General features: G+C 36.7%; 2 protein-coding genes across 10 annotated transcripts in view; both read right to left on the bottom strand.

Annotated features, from left to right (window-relative positions):
* Positions 1-933: 933 nt before the first annotated feature.
* On the bottom strand, positions 934-15554 carry LOC141375019 (NXPE family member 3-like). 6 transcript variants are annotated; one of them, XM_073923871.1, is made up of 9 exons: positions 15468-15554; positions 12882-13042; positions 8976-9046; positions 8198-8593; positions 4980-5395; positions 4734-4810; positions 2674-2877; positions 2237-2574; positions 934-1214 (listed from the first exon to the last, which is right to left on the bottom strand). In XM_073923871.1, the coding sequence occupies exons 3-9, from the start codon at positions 8985-8987 to the stop codon at positions 1020-1022; spliced, it is 1638 nt and encodes a 545-aa protein (XP_073779972.1). In that variant the 5' UTR covers positions 8988-9046; positions 12882-13042; positions 15468-15554; the 3' UTR covers positions 934-1019. The 6 variants fall into 6 exon arrangements, 5 of the variants coding, with proteins under 5 accessions (XP_073779972.1, XP_001345820.6, XP_073779969.1 ...); XR_012390942.1 differs by lacking the exon at positions 12882-13042 and having other exon boundaries at positions 934-1370; positions 1543-2574; XM_001345784.10 differs by lacking the exon at positions 12882-13042.
* Positions 15555-20274: 4720 nt separating this feature from the next.
* Positions 20275-22940, bottom strand: part of si:ch211-162k9.5 — an 8834-nt gene continuing 6168 nt past the window's right edge. For 2 of the 4 annotated variants that reach the window (XM_073923872.1, XM_073923873.1), the window contains exons 4-8: positions 22763-22940; positions 22058-22130; positions 21721-21915; positions 21306-21643; positions 20275-21059 (exon numbers count right to left, since the gene is read on the bottom strand). The exon at positions 22763-22940 is cut by the window's right edge and continues 238 nt beyond it. In XM_073923872.1, coding sequence (XP_073779973.1) covers positions 20865-21059; positions 21306-21643; positions 21721-21915; positions 22058-22130; positions 22763-22864 — 903 coding nt within the window. In that variant the 5' untranslated portion in view covers positions 22865-22940 and the 3' untranslated portion in view covers positions 20275-20864. Of the gene's footprint in view, positions 21060-21305; positions 21644-21720; positions 21916-22057; positions 22135-22762 lie in introns of all 4 variants that reach the window. The other 2 variants (XM_068213769.2, XR_012390943.1) reach the window with 2 other exon arrangements.

The raw sequence follows: 22940 nt of genomic DNA, 5'->3' as shown, positions 1-22940 counted from the left end.
CAAATTAATTAAAGTAAACACTTTTAAAACTTTAATGCGATGCAGAGACTGAATAGAGACCTCTGTATGTGTTATTATTATTATTATTATTATTATTAATATTATGTCAAATATATATGAAATTTATTAAGATCTTACTTTATTATAATATAAAGGTGATAGTAATTTTTAGAATTAAACACTTGTAAGTTTTTTTTTAACCACGGGTTAAAAAACCACTAGTTTTATTTTAAAGTATTAGCCATTAATAATTATTTATGCTGTTATAATATAATTTAGTTTTGGAGGTATTGTACATGGCTTCCACGCATTAAATAAATAATAATAAATATATATTTATTATATAATTATATATTTATTATATAATATATCATCATAAAAAATAGATATTTTATGAATGTGACTTTCTTGAACCTGTCATTTGTTTTGAATATGGATGTCAATAATAATTCTGATTTCCAACAATCTTCAAAACATCTTTTGAATTCAACTGAACAACAATAAACTCAAACTGGTTTTAAACAACTCAAAGAGGAGTACATAGTGGCAGAGTTTAATATCAATTTAATATCAATTAATGTTAACAGTTAATTCAAACGAGCAGTTGCACAAAGTGTAGGCCAGTAAGGATGGCACTGATTTTACCAAATAGTTCACCCAAATGGTTACTCTGTGCCATAAAGAGTGTTACATCTTTTATTAGGCATGCTTCGGATTATAGAGGGTTTTTGATTGGACTGAAGATCTGATGAGAAGCTGAAGTGCAGAGTGATGTCATCATAATTGTACATCTGTTCAACTGGGACAAGACTGTAAGTTTGAAATGCTTTTTAAATGCAAATACTGATGTTTTGGAACACAATATAGCCCATAGATGACCTTAAGATTAGCATACTGACACAAATAAAAAAAATACGAACACCAGTTTTTAAATTCAAGGAGTGGTTTATTATGGGACAGTTTAAACAATCAAGTCAAACAGTGCTGTTCAGTAAAGAAACAGTAGAGATCATTTTAATTCACTTAGGGCAAATAAAAGACAGTAAAACATCAATCTCATTTTTGATGATGATTGGGCCTGGATGAATGTTTTCTTTGCTGTAGTGACAGGCGGTCATTTGCCACACATCCAGAATATAAACACCCACATCCTGAAAAGCCCAACGCAGAACTCTGTCCAGCTGCAGAGAATACCAGTCACTGCCAAAAACATCCTGTTGAAAAGACAGAATAAATCAATATCATACATAAACCTGCAGTCAGCCATTTTGGTACTGTAATAACCCCACACAATTCACGGATGGTCTAATATTTTAAGTAAACATTCAAAGTGTAGAACCATCCATACTCTAACCCAGGGGTGGCCAACCCTGTTCCTGGAAAGCCAACTTCCTGCAGATTTCAGTTGCAACCCATATCAAACACACCTGCCTGTAATTATCACATGGTGTTCAGGTCCTAATTAATTGGGTCAGGTGTGTTTGATATGGGTAGCAACTGAAATCTGCAGGAAGGTGGCTCTCCAGGAACAGGGTTGGCCACCCCTGCTCTAACCGCTAATATTGCCCGCAGTACGATGCACATTGGACATGAATTCGATTACAACTACAAACTTGAGTAAATAATGTAAATAAAATACAAACATGGCAGACGTGTGAGACCAACCATCAAGTAGAGAGGCTTCGGTAAAGATGTTTGAATGACTATTAAGTAGTATCTAGCCATCTGGAAAATATTTCAATCACATTTCCTGTGTTATTTTTAATTTGCAACAACAATGTGAGCTTATATTAAGATAAGTTTGGACATTAACTTATTAATAGATAATTATCCAAACACCTGAGGAGATTTCTTTAGTTTAAGGACTCGCAAATTGCAGATTAACGTGCTTCTGCTTCTCGGAAAATTTAGGTAATTAAAGAAATGTGAAATGTGGATGATATGTCGAGATGATGACAGGCAACATAACTATGCAACATAACGACCTGTTAACGAGGAATTACACAAACAAAGTCCTTTACAAAAAAGTACTTACTTTTAGCATGTAATAAAAGTATGAAATTGTACATAGCAACACGTTCCCTGAGATCCACTGTCCTGATTAGTTCAGCTAGTTAAACACACCTGAACCACCTAATCAAGGTCTTACTAGATATACTAGAAGCTTCCAGAGGCATGATGGAGCTAAACTCTGCAGGACAGTGGACCTATTGAAAACCCCTTGTATAAAAGCTACCTTATATCCAGTGTTTACAGTCTTGATGATAACAGTAGTATCAGGCGCTCGCTGTAAAAGTGCAAGAAGAGCTTTGCGAATCCTCAACACCCGAAGAGTGAAGAAATCCAGAGGGTACGTGGTGAAATGAGGTCCCAGATTGAGCATGATGATTGTGTGAGGGCCTCCAGCCAGGTCATCAATCTCATTACTGATATAATGCAAACTAGCCACCGCTGTCTTAAAAGTGCGAAGAGGAAAGCCGTGAGCTCTCCAGTGTAAGTCAATGTTGTTTTCCACATCAACTGCCATGAGCGGACCGGCGTTATATTGGACATGGAGATTCATCTGCTTCAGGGCTGAAAAATAGTGCGTCACATTAACGTTTAAGATTCTACTACTACAGTATCTGTATCATGTACTATATACAGTAACCAATAGAAAACTCTCTGTCTCACTTGGTATTGTTTTCACAAAGAACTCAAACCACTGTCTCATAGTTGAGTCTCCCATCATATAGATGTGTTTGTCCTTCAGGCACTTGGTTGTGGTTTGCGGTGTAAAATGGCTGATGTTGCAGACGAATGATGTCCACACGTCATCCAGGAAAAAGCCAGCTGGAACTGGAGTGTGCAAACCAGGTCGACATTTCTCTGGAACATCTAAAGGATGAGTATATGTCAATAGCAAACTGTCAATAGTAGATTAAGTAAATTACAAAAACAAACAGCAGGAGTTGATCTCCAGTGACTTCTATAATATTAGCATTTATCTTTTGGGACCAGCAGACAAAATAAATTAATATAGAATTGAAATGATTTACATTTGATCGAATGTAGTGACTGACAAGCATTCATGGTAATCTAAAATGTAACTTGTCTCGTTTGTTGTTTATTTAAATGTATTTGAAATGCTGAAGTTGCCATTTTATAATATAAAAGTTTTCTTTATATATAGACATGAGCTTCACATACTAAGTGTCCAGAAGTGTCAAAAAACTTAAGTGGCCTTTTTTTAAGGTTCCTGTGTGTATGTTTCAGTAATTTAACTTTTATGGGGATGAATAGGTTGTTTTCATTGCCTTTAAAGTTAAATAACTGGATATAAATATATGTAGGAGGGTAATAAATATATACAGTCCAATTAACAAATTTCCAATTTTTTTTATGTTAGCCTTATTCCAAAATGGATTAAATTAGCCTAGTGATGAGCGGTGCCTAGTTTTCTCAAAATGCAATGCCTGGAATTCACTCCAAAGAGTTTAATTTAAGTCCCATCAGACCAAAGAATTTTGAGTCCTTCAGATGCCTTTTGGCAAATTCCAGGCGGGCTGCTATCTGCCCTTTACTAAGGAGTGGCTTCCGTCTGGCCACTCGCTCATTTTGAGGCAGCAACCGGCGGACGTGCAGCAACTTTAACTATGAAGTAAACAAAAAACAAAACTTTCCATCCGGAGCTCCTTCACGGGACACCACACTTGTAAACAATCGCTACATTGGGTTCGCGCCATCCGCGCGGCTCTCGGTCCCGCCCCGACTCGTCAACGCTACCAAGCCGACCAATCACAGAGCTTGCGCTACGCGTTGTTGCGACGTGTAGTTACATTTTTTGAGAGGTGCACGTCAGTGACGGCCACGGCCACGGCGAAGGGCTATGCATCAGTGCCATAGCATACGCCGGTGTTTGATGCAGAAGTATAAATCAGCCTTCAGTTTAGATGGCCGGCCAGCTCTAGGAAGAGTCCTGGTGCTTCCAAACATCTTCCACTTATGAATGATGGAGGCCACTGTGCTCACTGGAACTTTCGGAGCAGCAAACATTTCTCGGAGGTCTACATACAATTCCTTTGTCTTCATGCTTAGTTTGTGCTTTGGCATGCACTGTCAACCTTGGGACCTTATATAGATAGGTGTATGCCTCATGTCCAATGTCCAAATCAGTGCATACAGAATGTACCTCAGCTCAATTTAGAGCTTCACGGCAAAGGCAAAAAAAATTATTCATCAATTTCAAAAAAATCTTTTTTTTTTCACATTGTCATTATGGGGTATTGTGTGTAGAATTTTGAGGAAATACAGGAATTTAATCCGTTTTGGAATAAGGCTCTAACATAAAAAATGTGGAAAAACTGAAGTGCTATCAATACTTTCCGGATACACTGTATTTATCAAAACTTTTTACATGCAGTTTAGGAACATTATCAAGTTTTAGAGTGGTCACAATTTTTTTAATGATAAGTAGTTTTACTTCTTACATAAAATGTTTCAAATCCTGCTTGTACACATATTTTGTGCTTTGCATTTGATTTTACATGAGCTCTTGTGATGCTTGTGTGGTTTTTCTGTAAAGGTGACCTAAACTGTGAAGTGTTTAGCTGTAATGGGATCTGTCACAATTTCAACTCCTTGCATTTTTTAGCATCATCATTATTTCCTAACATTATCCCATACTGGTATCTACATCCAAACAAGGTAAGAAAGGCACTTTTTTTCCTGGGTTAGACAATTGGCCAACATACCAATGGTTTTATTTCCAGGAGAATGAAGTATTTTGATGATGTTCTCATCTCCTTTGATACCTTTGTTAGTTTCCTCCCTGCCAAAGAAAATGTGTTTTATCTGTCATGCTTCCTTCAGTCAGTGAATTAAATAAGTTAGGTATGCCTTCAATCAAACATCCTTTAAATCAAGTCCACTTAAACATTTTAATTAGATATTAATTAACATTCAGACATTTATTTTATGTGATTATTCTTTAATCTCACATTAGTGCCTTCTCCTCTTTAGTTAGTCGGTTTCTGTAAGAGCCCATGGAGTGGTAGACAAGGGCGCTGCATGGCAGAGATTTGGGTTTCTTGCAGCGCCACGTTTCTCTGGTACGAGGATCGCTGTATTCACAACAGCAGTTTTTGGTTCCTAAACTCTCCAATCCATTCTTGTCCCACTTCACATTACACTCCACAACTTCATTTAGCCTGGTTTTATTTGGTCCTGGAGCCTCGTAATATCCATTATAGTAAACTCTGTCTGAGTCAGTATCTCTGTGATGCTTCAAGACTTGCACAGCTTCACTGGAGTGAATTAAACGGACAGCAACCTGAGCTTCTCCGACCCAAGGCAGAAGGAAACGCACTGAGTAGGAGCCATTGAGCAGGTCCACCACATCCCCAAAAACACTGGCCTGTGACAGAGGAATATTCTCAATAGAAAGCCCATTCACACGGTATTATTGTCAAGACTTACAGTCAAGCCTAAAATTATTCATACCCCTGGGTACCCCTGGTTATTATGACTTAAACTGGTAAGGTTTAATATAACATAAATAATGTACAAACCCTGTTATTTTATAGTATGTGTGGACCAGAAGTATATAAATAATTTTAATACAACAGAAATCGTTAGGAAACATAGTCCCATGGTTTTAAACACAAGCTGAAAGAGTCTTTTCTTCCCAACAGTGATGCACACTGATGAGGTACACTGATCCTCCTCATCCTGGCAAAACAGTCAAGCCAGCGAAGATGTGGTCTCTTCAAGATCTTTAAAGGTGTCATTTAGTCTGTGGCACCAAAAAGATAAAAGAGGATACTTCAGGTTGTCAGGAGTAGACTGGACTTGTTCCAGCAGTTCCATTATGAAGAGTTGTATCCTGTCACCTCACAGCAGGGTGATGGTTGCTGGTTTGAGTGCCAGCTAGTCTACGAGGCCTTCCATGTTGTCCTTGTGTTCTCATGGATTTCCCCAGCTGCTCCAGTTTTCCCCACAGTCCAAAGACATGTGGCATACAGTAGGTGAATCAGTAAATTGGTCATAGTGACTCATGGCAGTCATTCAATGGGTCCATCTGGAGGATTGGATTTTCTTGCTAAGACATGGTAGATTCACCTGATTTGTTGACAAATGGATTGTGGATCCATTCCTTGGCAGTTTGCAGATCCTTCACTGGACCTTTTAACTGGACCCTTATGTTACCTTTTCAAGATAAAATATTTTTCAAAATAAAAGAATCGATCAGACTCATATAATAAATAAAACAGAAATAATTAATGATATCTTGTGCAGCCCGATACCAATTAATCCACGGAGCAGTACCGGTGGAGGACCACTGGTATAGAGGACTTCTCTCATCACCAAGGTCTTTGCTGAGAATTGTAATCCACAAATTCCTTCCATAACTTACATTAGGAATATTGTGTGGCTTGCAACTCAGCAAACCATCTGTTGGCCAGCGCAGAAGGGATAGCTTTCATTGCTCTTGTGCATTGGTGAGCTTTAGGGTACTTTCACACCTACAGATTTGTTTCTGAACCTGTCTCGTTTGCCCAGTTCACGTGGTTCGTTTGGCATGTGTAAAAACCACAAATCGCTCTCGGATCCATGCCAAATCAATCGCTCCAAGATCGCTTGAATGAGGTGGTCTCGGCTCTATTGAAACGAACTGTGGAGCGGATCGATTGCAATGAGAAAGCAAACGATCCGAGCCCGGTTAAATCAGTGTGTTATGGATATGTAATAGGCATACGGCTATATGAAGAGAGAATTATGAGTAGGGTGGGAAGTTTTGCGAGTCTCCTGGATGCCCGCAAACAAGTGATAATCTCCCGATAATCTCGCGTCTTCCTCCTGGTCCTCAAATAGCCTACGTTGCACACCCTTCTCACCCCTCCCCACCGAATCTCTACTCAAGCCTGGTTTATACTTCTGCGTCAAGTGATCAGCGTAACCCACGGTGCATGCATTAACCCACGGTGGTCTGCATTAACACTTCCGAAACGTAGTTGGCAGTGAGGTGTAAATGTTCCTCTGTGTCGAGTTTCTTCGCTGCTGTTTTGCTTTTCCTGAACACTTCCTGGATGTAAAAGTGGCTCAAACTCGCTCATTTTTAGGCAGGAACCGGCGGACGTGCAACAAATTTAACTGTGAGGTAAACACAAAACAAAACTTTCCATCCGGAGCTCCTTCACGGGACTCCACACTTGTAAACAATCGCTCCATCAGGCTCGCACCATTCGCGCGGCTTTCAGTCCCGCCCAGACTCGTCAACGCTTCCAAGCCGACCAATCGCAAAGCTTGCACTACGCGTCATTGCGACGTGTAGTTACATTTTTTGAGAGGTGCACGTCAGCGACGCCGATGGCCACGGCAAAGGGCTATGCATCAGAAGTATAAATCAGCCTTCACTCTTCAGACACGTCGCGCGCACCTTGTCAAACACCACTAAAATACCATTTCTCCTGACAGGACTCTACAAAATAAATAGTGAATCTCTGACCAATGTGAGGAGAGTTTATTCACACATGACTTGTTTTAGCTCTTTTGGTCTGATTATAAAACTTTGCAGTGTGAAAGCGAACCGCTCCATGAGCAAAGAGCAACAATGAAACAATTGTAATCTCCGTGTCGGAACAACTGAATCGATTCACAGGTGTGAAAGCACCTGACACTGAATACTATGTCACCAGTATGTTGTTTATCCCTCCTTGGACCACTTCTATTTGGAAGGAAAGTACAAAACTTGCATCCCCATTTCCATCTAATCTACCTGTATTTGTTTTACATCAGACTGGTCATAATGTTTTGGCCCATCAATAATGTATATTTGGAATTATAAATAAGAAAAGAATTGGGAGGCAGGGCTTGATTTGTTATTTACAATTTTTTTGAGTGAGGCCAAGTTATTGTGATTGAAGATAATAAAGACATATGAATTGAATCAATGATGTGTATGTGAAGAGTTCAGATGCAAAAAACTTGCAAAAGTGGCTTTTGATTTTTCTTTTTTCTGAAAATTAGCATTTTTGTCAGTCTCGTTTGTTTATGGTCAGTTGTTTCACATTTCAAGAGAATGAAAATAACCTATTCTTTGCCATAAAGCTGAAATTACTTTTCAGAAGGCACTTCAAGGCTTTTGCATCTGAAATACTAATGTGTTGATCATGTATAATAAATGCTGCAACTTTACCTAGTGAGTACAATCACTGACCTTAGATTTGGACCAGAACAACTTGGCTTGAAAAAAGTCTCCCCCGTAATCTTTGGAGTTATTGTTGAAATCCTTTGCATGCACCATAACAAAAAGTTCCTCGCCAGTTTGGTAGCTCTCTTTCAGATTCTGAATGGTGAATTTGGTGTTCTCTGGACTAGTACTCATTGATAAATGTGTAATTGGTCTGTGAGGACCGGGCCAGTAAACAGCCTCCTGCAACATATAGTAACTCTGCAAACTGATTCCAAATTCAGACTGAAAAAAGCTTCTTAGTGACTGAGACCCCGCAGAATCATCAGAGGTTGAAGAGTTGTGGAGTCCTGTGAGATGCTGAGACAGAAAGCTGGGTGGTATGTTTTTCTTATTATCATTACCCATATTAGACCATTCCACCTAAAAATAAACAATAGGTGATTATTAATCAATAAAATCATTCTTCAGGTAGGCAAAGTAGACAAAGATTTTACTGTTGGTCAACATGGGCAAATGTTCAGACTAATTTATAGTGGGACAAGAAGGCAATAAAATGTGGACAATGATATTTTTAATAAGGCAATATAAGTCTGAAAATGCACCTAGGAAGTAATAAAAATGTTACAGTAGTCAACGAATACATTAGGCATTGGAAGATCCGATGCCTATGAAGTAATAAAATACCAATTAAGTGATAAAGATCTTACAGCATACAAAAAATATATTTTAAAAAACAAATTCCTGTGAACACAATGAATAAACACAATATTTAAACATATATATTTGGATTGAATGAACTCACCAGAATACACATGATTACTAGCAGAGGCAGTCCAATAAATAACTTGAATAAACATGATCTTTGCCTGTGAACTGTAAAAACTTTGTTACAAAATATACTTTATAATCAAATTAGTTAAGGTATCTTTCTCTAGGTATACAGCTACTTAGTAAAAATAATCTATAAATAAATGCAATACTAACAATAAATAAATGATGCAATGTTAACAAGACTTACTTGATATATAAATCAATTTCCTTGATTTGCACGTGCAGTGCATCTGGAAAGAATTCATAACGCTTCACCTTTTCCACATTTATTTTATTTTTTTGTTGTGTTACAGCCTTATTCCAAAATGAATTAAAGTCATTTATTTCCTCAAAATTTTACACACAATACCCCATAATCGCAATGTAAAAAAGATTTCTTGAAATTGTTGCAAACTTATTCAAACTAAAAAAGCTGAAAAGTCACATGTACAGAAGTATTCACAGCCTTTGCCGTGAAGCTCTAAATTGACCTCAAATACATTCCGTTTCCACTGATCAATCTTGAGATGTGTCAGCAGATTAATTGGAGTTCACCTGTGGTAAATTCAGTTGATTGGACATGATTTGAAAAGGCATATCCCTGTCTTTATAAGGTTCCAGGGTTGACAGTGCATGTCACAGCACAAACCAAGCATGAAGACAAAGGAACTGTCTGTGGACCTCCGAGGCAGGATTGTCTCTAGGCACATGGCTGGGGAAGGTTACAGAAAAATTTCTGCTGGTCTAAAAGTTCAAATAAGCTCAGTGGCCTCCATCATCTGTAAGTAGAAAATGTTTGGAACCACCAGGACTCTTTCTTACAGAACCTTACGGAAGAACAACTGTCTGTGCAGCAATCTACTAATCAGGCCTGTATGGTATGCTAGGCCCGCCTAGAATTTACCAAAAGGCATCTGAAGGACTTTCAGACCATAAGAAACTAAATTCTCTGGTCTGATGAGACTAGAACTTGGTAACACTTTATAATAACTACACACTATAAACCATTTATTAAGCATTAGCATCTAGTGAATTCATTATTTGTTAAGCATTAACTCTACATTAATAAACATTAGTAAGCAGTTTACAACTGCAGCTACAAATGCTGTATTCTTGACTTACAACCACATGTATAATGTGCTTAATAATTGTACTTTCATACTTTGTTAAGGATTTTTTTTCATTACTAAATGAAGTGTTGCATTATTTACAAACCAGTTGTATTTTAAGTGTAGTTGGAGGTTTTTACCATCATTCAGAATGAGTTAGTAAATGATTAATAAACTGTTGAAATCAAGGTTTATACATCTTATTCAGGCATATGTTAATGGTTACTATGTATGTTAACAAATGTTTTATTAACTTAACTTCATGCAGTTTTGTGACCTAATCTAAAGTGAGGACTATTTTTGCTTCATAAATCCCTTATAAATGATAATTAAAGGTTTAGTATCAAATGAACAATAATCATTGAAATCTTATCTAAAAAGTCAAATTATTGTAAATATTAAACATTGCTGAATAACTGGAGTGTCAAAATACGACATAAAATTGTATAAAACAACAATAATATAATAATTTAACAATATAAAAAGATGCAATGTTTAAACTGTACAGTCATTTTATTTTAAATCAGTTTGCACAGATTTACTTTTCATTTGATACAGTTTGATGAGTGTATCTTCAAATGAATAGAAATTAATAATGTTGTTTATGTACTTCTTTCCTTTTTAGAATTTAACTGACTCTTTAATTGTCATTTATAAGGCATTTATAAAGCAAGAATAGTCCTCACTTTAGATTAGGTCACAAAACTGGATGAAGTTGAGTTAATAAACCATTTATTAACACATTAGTTAAGTATAAATATATGCCTGAATAATAAGATATATAAATGTTGATTTCAATAGTTTATTAATCATTTACTAAATCATTCTGAATGATCTTAAAAAACCACCAACTATGCTTAAATAACTGGTTTGTAAAAATAATGCAATACTTCATTTAGTAATGAAAAATAAATCATTAACAAAGTATGAAAGTACAATTATTAAGCACATTATACATGTGGTTGTAAGTCAAGAATACAGCATTATTAGCTGCAGTTGTAAACTGCTTACTAACATTTATTAATGTAGAGTTAATGCTTATCAGAAAATGAATTCACGATTTGCTAATGCTTAATAAATGATTCATAGTGTGTAGTTATTATAAAGTCTTACCTAGAACTCTTTGGAGTGAATGCCAGGCGTTACGTTTGGAGAAAACCAGGCACCACTCATCACCAGGCTAATACCATCAGTGAAGCATGGTGGTGGCAGCATCAGGGTGGAAGACTAGTCAGTATAGAGGGAATAATGACTGCAGCAAAGTACAGAGACATTCTGAATGAAAACCTGCTTCAGAGTTCGCATGATCTCAGACTGGGGTGACGGTTCATCTTCCAGCAGGACAATGACCCAAAGCACACCACCAAAATATCAATGGAGTGGCTTCACAACAACTTAGTGAATGTCCTTGAGTAGCCCAGACAGTGCCCAGACCTAATTCCTATTGAAGATCTTTAGAGAGATCTGAAAATGGCTGTACATCGTCGCTTCCCATCCAACCTGATAGAGCTTGAGAGGTACTGCAAAGAGGAATGGGCAAAAATTCCCAAAGACAGGTGTGTCAAGCTTGTGGCATCATACTCAAAAAGACTTGAGGCTGTAATTGCTGCCAAAGGTGCATCCACAAAGTATTGGGCAAAGGCTGTGAATACTTATGTACATGTGATTTTTCAGATTTTTTACTTTTAATAAATTTGCAACAATTTCAAAAAATCCTCTTTCACATTGTTGTTATGGGGTATTGCGTGTAGAATTTGGGAATAAGGCTGTAACATGAACAATGAGGAAAAGGTGAGGCGCTATGAATACTTTGCGGATGCAGTGTTTAGAGACTATGGTGATACAAAATCCAGGGATAAATAGAGTGATTTAAAGAGCCCATATTATACATGAAATAGGGTCATATCTTGGTTGTAAGGGTCTCCAACAACAGTCTAATATGCATGCAAGGTCAAAAAACACTGTCATGGTCTTACAATCTGCATTTATTTTTACCTAATTATTCCAGCTACTCCCGTATGAATCGTCCAGTGATTCATTTGTTCTCAAACCCCTCCTTAGCGCGAAGCTAATCTGCACTGATTGGACCGATGACAGTCTGTTGCGATTGGTCGACTGCCTTCAGTCAGAGAGTGAAATGCACACAAACACACATATTGCCCTCGTCCTTGCGCGCACACACACACACACACACACACACACACACCTCCAGACGACAATGCTCCCGCTTCCGCCCACACCCGCCAGTTTTTAGCCTGAACCCGACTGCTCCAGCTTATATTAAGAATTTGTTGTCCCGGTGCCCGCCCTGTTTTCTGCCCGCCACGCCCGATCCTGCTAAAGAGCGGGGGAGAACATAACTGAAAATCACCCAGCTAAACAGTCCAGACAGCCAAGCTGTCTGTATAAACACACACACAAGCACCAAGCAGACACACAGGCAAAGCTCTCTCTCTCTCTCATTCGCATATCAATATCCGCGATATTGCTAGACAGCCCGCTCCCGTCCCAAATTAAACCCGTTACCGACCGCTCCCTCGATTTATTCGGAAATTTATTCCCGCGCCGCAGACATCTGGTCCGGTCCCGCGGCGGGAATGCAGACCTCTACGCACGGAGCTCCGTAAACAAAGCAGCACGCGTCGCGTTTTTAACGTGGCTTTGCACGCGATAAGAGAATATAGCCAGTTAACCTGATACAGTACATGCGGTTACAAGTAACAAATCACAACTAAATACATTTGCAAGCTAGGGTCAACGAGGCAACAACTTTAATCGCACGTACTTACACTTGAGAAATGGAGGAAGAAACCCATCCTGACGTCCATCAGTAAGTTACTCTTTACTGATCCTTCCTTTAACAAACGCCGATGAAGTATTCTTTGTAGCATGTAGTTTGCAGAAGTTTCCAGTAGTTTCCAACTGCTTGGTTATTATGCTGAGGTTTCATCTTTGGGTAGAGATTCGATAATATCCATCTGCAGTGTGACTTCAATCGACCGGCATGTTTGTGTGCGTTTGTTTGTGGGTGTGTGTGTGTGTGTCTGCGTTTCTGCGTCAGAGGGCGGGGCCTCAGGTGTGAAATCTCCCGGGTTTTGTGCGTGCATGTGAATAACTTGGTTTCGTTCGAACGTCATGGCGAAACACCTAATAACTCGGTATCAAGGCGACTCGTTTGAAGCACTATGAGTCGACTCTTTTATAGAGGAATCAACCGTTTTAAACACTGTACTCTTACAGATTTAAGCCTTAGCTGAATACTTCACTTCACTTAGAGCTTTTACACACTACATGGAGAGGAATTTTCAAAAACCCATAATATGGGCTCTTTAACAAATTTATTTTTAATTAACCTAAGAATTTGAACAAGAAAGAAAAACATTAATGAACTGTGTGTGGTGAATCACTATTTTGTAATATCACCTGCAGCAAAATGAATTTGTGTGTATACAAACATTCTTGGGGCTAATTTTCTGTGCGGCACAAATTTATAAACATGACGAACATTAACAGGTGTAGACTAGATATATTACGTCTGAAAGAAAATATGATTATGACTGGTGTCCTGACATTTTATCCTACGTACCCTTCTGAATATGCTACCAACACTGTATTCGAATGGTTCTGAGGTTGGGGTTAGCGATTAGGTAGGTTAGAGTGATATTACAGCTTCATATCACACTACTCCACATAAAAGTTTAAATCTGATGGGTAGCATATTGCACATCAAAATGTGCTACCTACTTTTTGAATGGGAGGAAGGACAATTTGACAAGCAATATCCAGTGCTAAATTATATTATATTTAAAAATAAATTATAAATTAAATTATAAAATAACAAAATTAGTTTTTAGTCACGCTCATGTAAAGTAATACAGCCTTCAATCATTTTTGTTTTCAGTAGTAACATAAAGCATCTTCAAACACATGATTTTTTTACAACTTGTTTTTAAACATAATAGTTTAACTATAACTAATTTCTAATAACTACTTTTATTATTTTGCAAGATAGTTGTATTCAGACAAAGCCCTGTTAGGCATTCTAGTCTCATTCAGATTGAAGTGTAATTTAAAGATTAATGTTAACTAGGAAAGTTGGAATAATTAGTCAAGTTATTTTATAACTGGTTTGTAGACAATCAAAAAATACACAGTAAATATGTCTTAAAAAGGCTAATAATACTGACCTTTAAAATGTTGTTTTATTCAAAACTGATTTTATTCAAGAAATAAACTATATGAAATTAGATTTATTAAGATCCCAGATTAATTGTTTTTGTTTTAAAAAGAAATACTGTGAAAATGTCCTTGGTTTGTTAAAGATTTATTTTATTTATTTGTTTATTTAGCAGGGACAGTGTACATTAATTGGCATTTCTGCAAATGCACCAGAATTAGAAGGCTATTTTTCATCTGTTGCCCCTGATCACTTGGGAAACATTATTTTACATTAACGGGAGGGCAAAATTTACAGGTGCAAAAATGTGACTTGATGTAGCCTACTTTCATGTTAAAATATCCTATACTACAATGCAAAGTTACTTGTCAAATAGATTAACAAGGAAGATTATTTTTGATAAGATTATTTTGATAATATATTATTATATGTTTAATTTTCTTGTTTAAGAAGACTGAAGAGTGATGCACGAAAAAATGCCTTTGAATAATTAAGTTTGTGATGTATGTGTGCCCCCTAAAAGTACAAGTGGCCCCTGCCCGGCCCCCGCAGTCACTCTTGTCTAACACCGCCACTGCTGAGAGGTTTGACAAATCGCCAGAACAGTCCCATGTTGCAGTTTGCGTTTACTGCCTGTCTGAAACTGTTGCTTTAACTGCAATATTGGACTGATCGAGTTATTTTTAGTTATTTAACGCGGATGCGCGTATAAACAAATCGGGGATTGTAACTTATGCACCACAAGGCTATATTAAATCTGCTGATCCTACTGCAAGCTGATGTTATGAAAAGTAAAATAAAAATCTGTATTTTGAGCACTAGGCAATGTCACAATGTCATAGTTATTCGGTCACACATTTGTTTTATTGTTATAAAAATAAAATTATAAACAATAACAAATCTAATAGCTTATTAAAAGGTAATAGGTGTTGGGTAGGATTGATATTAAAATAAGATCATACTTAATACGTGCTAATTAATAGTTTTAAGATGTCCTAGATTGTGTGAATTGTTAATTAAACAAAAGTGTTGCCGATTATTCTTTTACCTAATAGGCTAAACGTAAATCCAAATGTGAATCCATGACACATACAATATCTTTCCCCTTTGTTTTGTGAATATAAGGCATATTGCATTCCTTTTATGGGCATAAAAAGTGTCATCAAATGAGTTAAATGCAAATTTAGAGTTGACTTACAGTATTGTTTCTGAGTTTGAAAGTCCGTTTTATCCTTCGAAGGCATGTTTTTGAAACCATGCTGTATAAGACGATTTCATTTGATGGAGCCTGTCACTGTCCTGAGAAATTCTTGTTCACGGGGCGGAGCAAACATGAATATTCACGAGATTCCTGCACATGAGCGTGAAACTAAAACATTATGTGTACCTCAGCCGGATATTTCAAAAACTGTAGACCTAAATACATTTTTACTGTTGCACGAATCAATGCCAGGTTAGTCATTCATCTTTTGTTTATAAAGTAACAATTGGCTCTGAATAAATGATTGCAGACATTTACTTTAAGGCAGCAGAATAATAGCTAACGACGATGGCAGCACATGGTGCAAATAGAAAAAGATGCTAATTACACTAAGTCCAAATAGCAAGAGATGCTATTTACATCAATTTTAAATAGCACCAGATGGTATTTACTAAAATACAGCAACAAGAAGTATAGTAGGTGCTATTTCCACTTATAGAAAATAACCAATATACCTATAGATAATAACCTATAGAAAATAACCCAATACCATATGCTATTTACGCTTTTAGATGCTCTTGCAGTGTTACTAAAAGTATGAGGCTATATACACAAAATATAAAGCATACACTTTTACACTAAGACTTGTTATATTAACTACATTTTAATAAGGAGTTTATACCATTTACAATTAAAAGATGGTATTACACTACATATAAAAACAGTAGGCTAATGCTATTTACAGTACACCTAAGTGTTAAAAGATGGTTGATGCTATTTACACTAACTATAGCATAGCAGTATATGCTATTTAAACTAAATATTAGCAGAAGGTAGATGTATGATACTGTTTTAATAAAAGGGATATCTTTATACTAAGAGCTGAAAGAAAGGTACATAAATGTTGCACTACACCTACCTAATAAACAAACAAAAGGTGAGGTTTAAATGCAGGATCAGTTACTGTTGTATAATTTTCGATTCTTGAGAAGTCATCTATTAACAATGTTAATAATCTAATAACAATGTTAGGATGATATAATTAGTTCTAAGTGTACAAACATTATAATTAAAAATTAAATGTATATAGAAACAGACAGCACATTTTATTTTGTCATTCTTGCCATGAAAAGCATCATCAATTAGGCTAAAACAGCATTAACATAAAAAACGCACTTGTGCACTTTCCAATCTTCCAGCAAGTCTGTGTTTAATGTTTTTATTTTTATGCATTCATGTCTTTCTGCTGGGTGAATTCATTTCTTTTCTTGGTAGCACTTCACAATAACAGTACATGAATAACGACGTGTTAATATGTCAACTAAACTCATGAACTCTTTATGCATGTCCATCTAGCGTGTTTACACTGAATAACAATAGAAAACTGTTCTGTTGAAATTAACAGTTAAAACACAGAAGTTTATAAGGAGCTAAGGATGAGTTATTGGTGATGTGCCCCTCCAAGTAAAGTCATGACATAATTATACATTAACAACTCATAAGTTCATGTTGGTTAAATTTAGCATAAACTTAAATTTTAATGAATATATTAATTAACAACATGTACTAACAATTAAGGTGGCTGTTATTTACTCATGAGCTCTTGTGAATCATGTTGTAGTTAACGTTAGTACATGATTAGCACATACCTTAACTCAACTCATCATTAAATCATAATAAATTAATGTTCACATATTAATACATCTATATTCATGTACTGTTATTTTAAAGTGTTACCCTTTTCTTCTGCAGCAAGCGCTCTGGATTCTGGGAAAAACAATGCATTTGTTAATTAGTTGTCTCTACATATTAAGCTGCATTCAAACTTCCAACTAGGGCTGTGCAATTGGGGGAAAATATCTAATTGTGATTTATTTTATATATTTCTTTTTTATATTGACACTCATTTTATTTATTTTTTTATTGTAGATTGGACACTAATGTTGGCCTGACATTGGGTTTTGATGTCAACCCGATATTCATTTCCAAACAAAATGCAATGTCCCCACGGCATTGGGGTACATCGTCAATCTGGTGTCATGTTGGCGTCCTGTGCTTGCTGGGCATTTAAGGCCAATACAGCCATCATACAGTAAACATCTGTCATCGTCTTGTCAGTGATAAGCTTCAAAACAGTCTTTGGGTCAATGCGTGTAAAAATTTTGGACACTTCTAATGCTTCCAAGCAGTTTGCTACATTTATAAAGCACCCATGTCCTGAGGTAGTTCATTATGATGTGATTTTCTACAGGTATGTGTGATTTGATTAGACAGGAATCACAGGACGGATTTTCGTACTCAGCCAACCCCCACAAAAAAAAAAAAAAAAAAAGTAGTGACTGCAGGCTGAAGGAAAGTACACTCTTGTAAGAATTGAAACATTACAAATATTTTTTATGTCTTTGACAATTTAAAACATGAGCTGAAAACAGGGCCAATGGACTCCACAACCCACCAGGGGGGAATGCGGGAAAAACCAGTTCCTGCTGCATTTGCATCTGAGTATGCTGAAACTCAGCTTCATCCCCCCAACTCACGCATATGGTCATTTCAATGTTTGAATGTTCTAGATTAACCAATCTGACTTTAACTATCATGTTTGATATCATTTGAAATGTCTCAGTGCGATTGGTACAATGGTCTCATTCTCTCAGAAACAGACATAATCAACACAATAAATATATAACTTCAGGCATCTTTTGAACCACTGTGAAGGGTGTGACTTTTTCCTTTTGTTATACACACACACACCCTTCCTTGAGGGAATTCTTGGAAGGTCTGAGAAAGGTGCAGGGCGATTCTGCCTAACCAGATCAGCCCATAACATGGAGCCTGCTCCTAGTTATGTATATTTTTGAAGTCAGGTATGCATCTTTCATCTTGGATTTATCTTTGATAATTTGATGTTTTGTATTGATCATTTATGAATTGACTGATTGAATTGGCATAATACATTTACCTGACTAATAAATTGTAATGTTTGACCATATTTTGCTCACTCTGTAATTATTAATTCAAGTAGATTACGCTGTATCCTTGTTTCCGCACGTCTTGCTTCAGGTCAGTAGACGGACTAAAATCCAGTTGAGATGGAGCATTGGGCACACTAATTGTCTTTTAGGGATCCGGCTGACTCTTGATATTGATTCATGTGTACTTAGGTGGAAAGGGCGATAACTTCCGTCTAGGTCAACAAGGTGTTGCACGACTAACCTAGATTGGGCACCCGACCTTTGTTTGAAGGTAATATTATTCTAAATTAAGTTCATATGGGAAACCATGGGCTTGGTGAAAACCAAAGTTACTATAGAGTCCAGTAGTCGGGTACATTTACATTAATGCCCTAACCTCTAATTAGAAATGATGATTGTCTTAACTCAAAGGTGTACATCTAAGCGGGACTAACTAAAGTATTTTAGAACGAGCGCGCTGGTAGCGGCCATCTAAAGTATTAGTCAATTACCTCTGTTTAATATTCAAGACTGACCGGAGTGTGACTGTGAGGGACGCCTTCGGCCGAGGCGATTTCTCTGAGCGACATGAGCACCTGAATAAACGGATGTAATAGTTACTAGTGAAGACAAAAGGTTCAAACATTTATCTAAATTACATATTGATATAATCTTCTTAATGTTTTATGATTGGAGTCAGATAAAACAAGGATAAATATATTAATATTCTAAACCACCTCATACTAAAATTGGAGTCAGATATGAGCTAAGTTTAATATAAATCAACGTTGTGCACTGGAAAGACCGAACAGGCATTAAACCTTCATCCACCAGTGGACACCGGCATTGGGCCAACTGGGTGGACCTTACACTCTTAAAAGAAACGGTTCTATATAGAACCAAAAATGGTTCTATCAAGCGCTTCATATATGGAACCCCAAAAAGGTTCTAAATAAAAACATTTTAAGGGTTCATTACATAGAACCCCAAATGGTTCTTCGAATTCAAGTTAGATGGTTCTATTTAGAACCATTTAAGGGTTCTTTATTTAGGTAGCAGTGCAGCACTCGTGCCCGCACCGAGTCTGTGTACGCGCGGCAGGCCAGAGTCACTGTGGCAGGCTAGATTGACCATCAGGCCACCGGGAAAGGTCGCGGTTCTCCCTATGGCCAGTCCATCCCTGGATATTATTAAAACCTTTTAAAGCCAAACATATTTTAATAATCCATAGATGAAAGATCAGGTGTTATTTATAAAGGACACAAAAATGCAGGCTAAATGTATTTGAAATATTAAACCTTTAAGTATATATATATATATATATATATATATATATATATATATATATTGTGTGAATGATGAAGCTGTGGTGGACTTCTCCTTTCGAAAAATTAACCGTCACTCTCGAGGCTCTTCACCACCTGTCCACAACGATGATAATTAGTTACAACGATGATTAAATTAGTTTTAAATAAATTATTAAATCATAAAAACATAGTACTGCACAGTCTAAATAAGTAAACTGGTTATTTTATTTATTTCACAAAATAATTTTTTAAAAATGTTAAATATTAAGTATATATAAAATATAAGTTGTGCAAACCTAAATGAAAAAAATCTCACCATACTGTACACTGATAACGTTTTTGACCACAGCATTCATTTTATTAGGTTTTGACTCAAAAAGCTTTGTATATCTGTGTTATAGCTTATAATTATCTTATAATCTTTACTAGATAATTATGTTATGAATCAAAAACCATAGAACCATTTTAATCAAAAAGGTTCTTTGCACTCAAAGGGTTCTAAATGGAACCATTTTTTGGGTAAAAGGTTCTACTGGCCAAGTATAGAACCCCAAGGTTCTATATAGAACCTCTAGGAATCTTCTTTTTTTCAGTGTAGTGGAGTAAAAGTACCAATACTGCACTAAAATGTACTCAAAGAAAAGTAACAGAACACATTTTTAAAACTACTTACTAAATTATGATTTCTGAGAAAAACTACTCAACTACAGTAGTTTAAGTAATTGTAATTTGTTACTTTACATCACTACTTGCGAGCAGTTTCTTTTTAGTGATGCAAAAACAAAAGTGAGACATATTGAAAGGTGATTCTAACTTCTTATTTAAGCATCTTCGTTTGCTTTCATAGTTTCTTTTCCTCTTGGCTTAGCTACACCCCTTCAGGATGTGAGGGATATTTCATTTTTCTTGATTCAATTCCTCTTTTCTCGCATCCTTAGGAAAGGAAGCTTGGAACGAAACAAGAAAAAATTAAAAAGCGCCTGTCAATGTTCTGGAACAACTAGCTTATCGATAACCCTAAAACTAACAGATCAAAAATCAATTTGATCTCAGGATGATAAAACATGCACACACCAGTTTTAAAATGGACTTTGAAAGTCGGCTGCTCAATAATAAACTGTAGAGATCTATTTAATTCACTTAGGGCAAATAAAAGACAGTAAAACATCAATCTCATTTTTGATGATAATGGGGCCTGGATGAATGTTCTCTTTGCTGTAGTGACAGGCCGTCATTTGCCACACATCCAAGATATAAACACCCACATCCTGAAAAGCCCAACGCAGAACTCTGTTTAGCTGCAGAGAATACCAGTCACTGCCGAAAATATCCTGTTATAAAGACAGACAAAAAAAAATCTATATTCAATCAATATCATAAACCTGCAACCAGCCATTTTGATGGTGTATAAAACCAAACCAAGTTGCCGGAGATTAGTTGTCGTCCTGATTAGTTTTGCTAATTAAACACACCTGAACCACCTAATTAAGGTCTTACTAGATATACTAGAAGCTTCCAGAGGTAAGATGGAGCTAAACTCTGCAGAACAGTGACCCACCAGGACTGTTGAAAGTTACCTTATATCCAGTGTTTACAGTCTTGATGATAACAGTAGTATCAGGCGCTCGCTGTAAAAGTGCAAGAACAGCTTTGCGAATCCTCAACACCCGAAGAGTGAAGAAATCCAGAGGGTACGTGGTGAAATGGGGTCCCAGATTGAGCATGATGATTGTGTGAGGGCCTCCAGCCAGGTCATCAATCTCATTACTGATATAATGCAAACTAGCCACCGCTGTCTTCAAAGTGCGAAGAGGAAGACCGTGAGCCCTCCAGTGTAAGTCAATGTTGTTTTCCACATCAACTGCCATGAGCGGCCCGGTTTGATATCGGACATGGAGGTTCATCTGCTTCAGGGCTGAAAAACAGTGAGTGACATCAACATTTATGATCTTACTATTACTGATTGTGTAGCATGTCAACTCTCTGTCTCACTTGGTATTGTTTTCACAAAGAACTCAAACCACTGTCTCATAGTTGAGTCTCCCATCATGTAGATGTGTTTGTCCTTCAGGCACTTGGTTGTGGTTTGGGGTGTAAACTGGCTGGTGTTGCAGACAAATGATGTCCACACGTCATGTAGGAAAAAGCCAGCTGGTACTGGGGTGTGCAAACCAGGTCGACATTTCTCTGTAAAATCAAACGGGTGAGTATTTGTCAATAGCAAACTGTCAATAACGAATAATGTAAATAAGTGACTTCTTTGGAAACCAGCAGACAAAAAATAATTATAGGTTTGGCACAATTTGAGGGTCAGTAAAAGATGACATACCAATGGTTTTATTTCCATGAGAATGAAGAATTTTGATGATTCTCTTATCTCCCCTGATAGCTTTGTTACTTTTCTGGCTGGCAAAGAAAATGTTTTTATCTGTCATGCTGACTCCAAATCAGTGATTAAAAAACTTGAAGTATACATTCAATAGAACGTGTTTTAATGGAGCTCACCAAAAAATTGAAAATATGCTGTTAAATAATATTCAGGCCATTTAAGACGACAGTGACTTTGAACCAAAAAAAAAAAACAAGCAGCACTAATTTAATATATTGATCATACAATGACATCTTATGAAGCAAAGTGATCAGGGATTTTATTTTCTTTTGTCCAATCCTGTCTCATAATGAGATATACAGGGTGAGCTTACAATTTGTATGTTTAAATATGAGATGTATTGTTCTTCAGATTGGTACTCAGGCTTATCATTTATCATTGCTTATGCTGCAATAAAAGTTGCAATAAACAAACGGCATCAGTGTGAGTTTGCATCAGCAAACAAGTCATTATGCAACAGAAAATGTGTGCTTCAGTCTGTCATGGATGCAAACTGGACTGTTTAACAAGAATGTGAATTAAAATCAATAACATGACAATGAGTTGCATTTTTTGAAGAAAAGACGTTACATTTTAGATGGCCTGAGGGGGAGTAAATTAACAGCAATTTTTCTTTTTTTTTGGTGAACTACCATTTAATCTCACATTAGTGTTTGCTCCAGTTTTTTCAGTCTGTTTCTGTAAGACCCCAAGGAGTGGTAGACGAGGGCACTGCATGGCAGAGATTTGGGTTTCTTGCAGCGCCATGTTTCTCTGGTACGAAGATCGCTGTATTCACAACAGCAGTTTTTGGTTCCTAATCGCTCTAATCCATTCTTGTCCC

The sequence above is a fragment of the Danio rerio genome, chromosome 15 (genome assembly GCF_049306965.1).
Source record: "Danio rerio strain Tuebingen ecotype United States chromosome 15, GRCz12tu, whole genome shotgun sequence".
NCBI lineage: Eukaryota > Metazoa > Chordata > Actinopteri > Cypriniformes > Danionidae > Danio > Danio rerio.
Note: the sequence above shows the minus strand (reverse complement) of the source record. Positions and strands in the feature narration are given on the sequence as shown.

Bases quoted from the DNA above. Each gene is read 5' to 3' on its own strand.
- LOC141375019 (XM_001345784.10), bottom strand. From the start codon at position 15,513: ATGCCTTCGAAGGATAAAACGGACTTTCAAACTCAGAAACAATACT. The intron at 5,396-8,197 runs GTCAGTGATTGT...CCTCTGTCACAG, and splicing joins TGTTCTGGTCCAAATCTAAG to GCCAGTGTTTTTGGGGATGT. The intron at 2,878-4,733 runs GTATGTTGGCCA...CTCATCCTTTAG, and splicing joins TCCTGGAAATAAAACCATTG to ATGTTCCAGAGAAATGTCGA.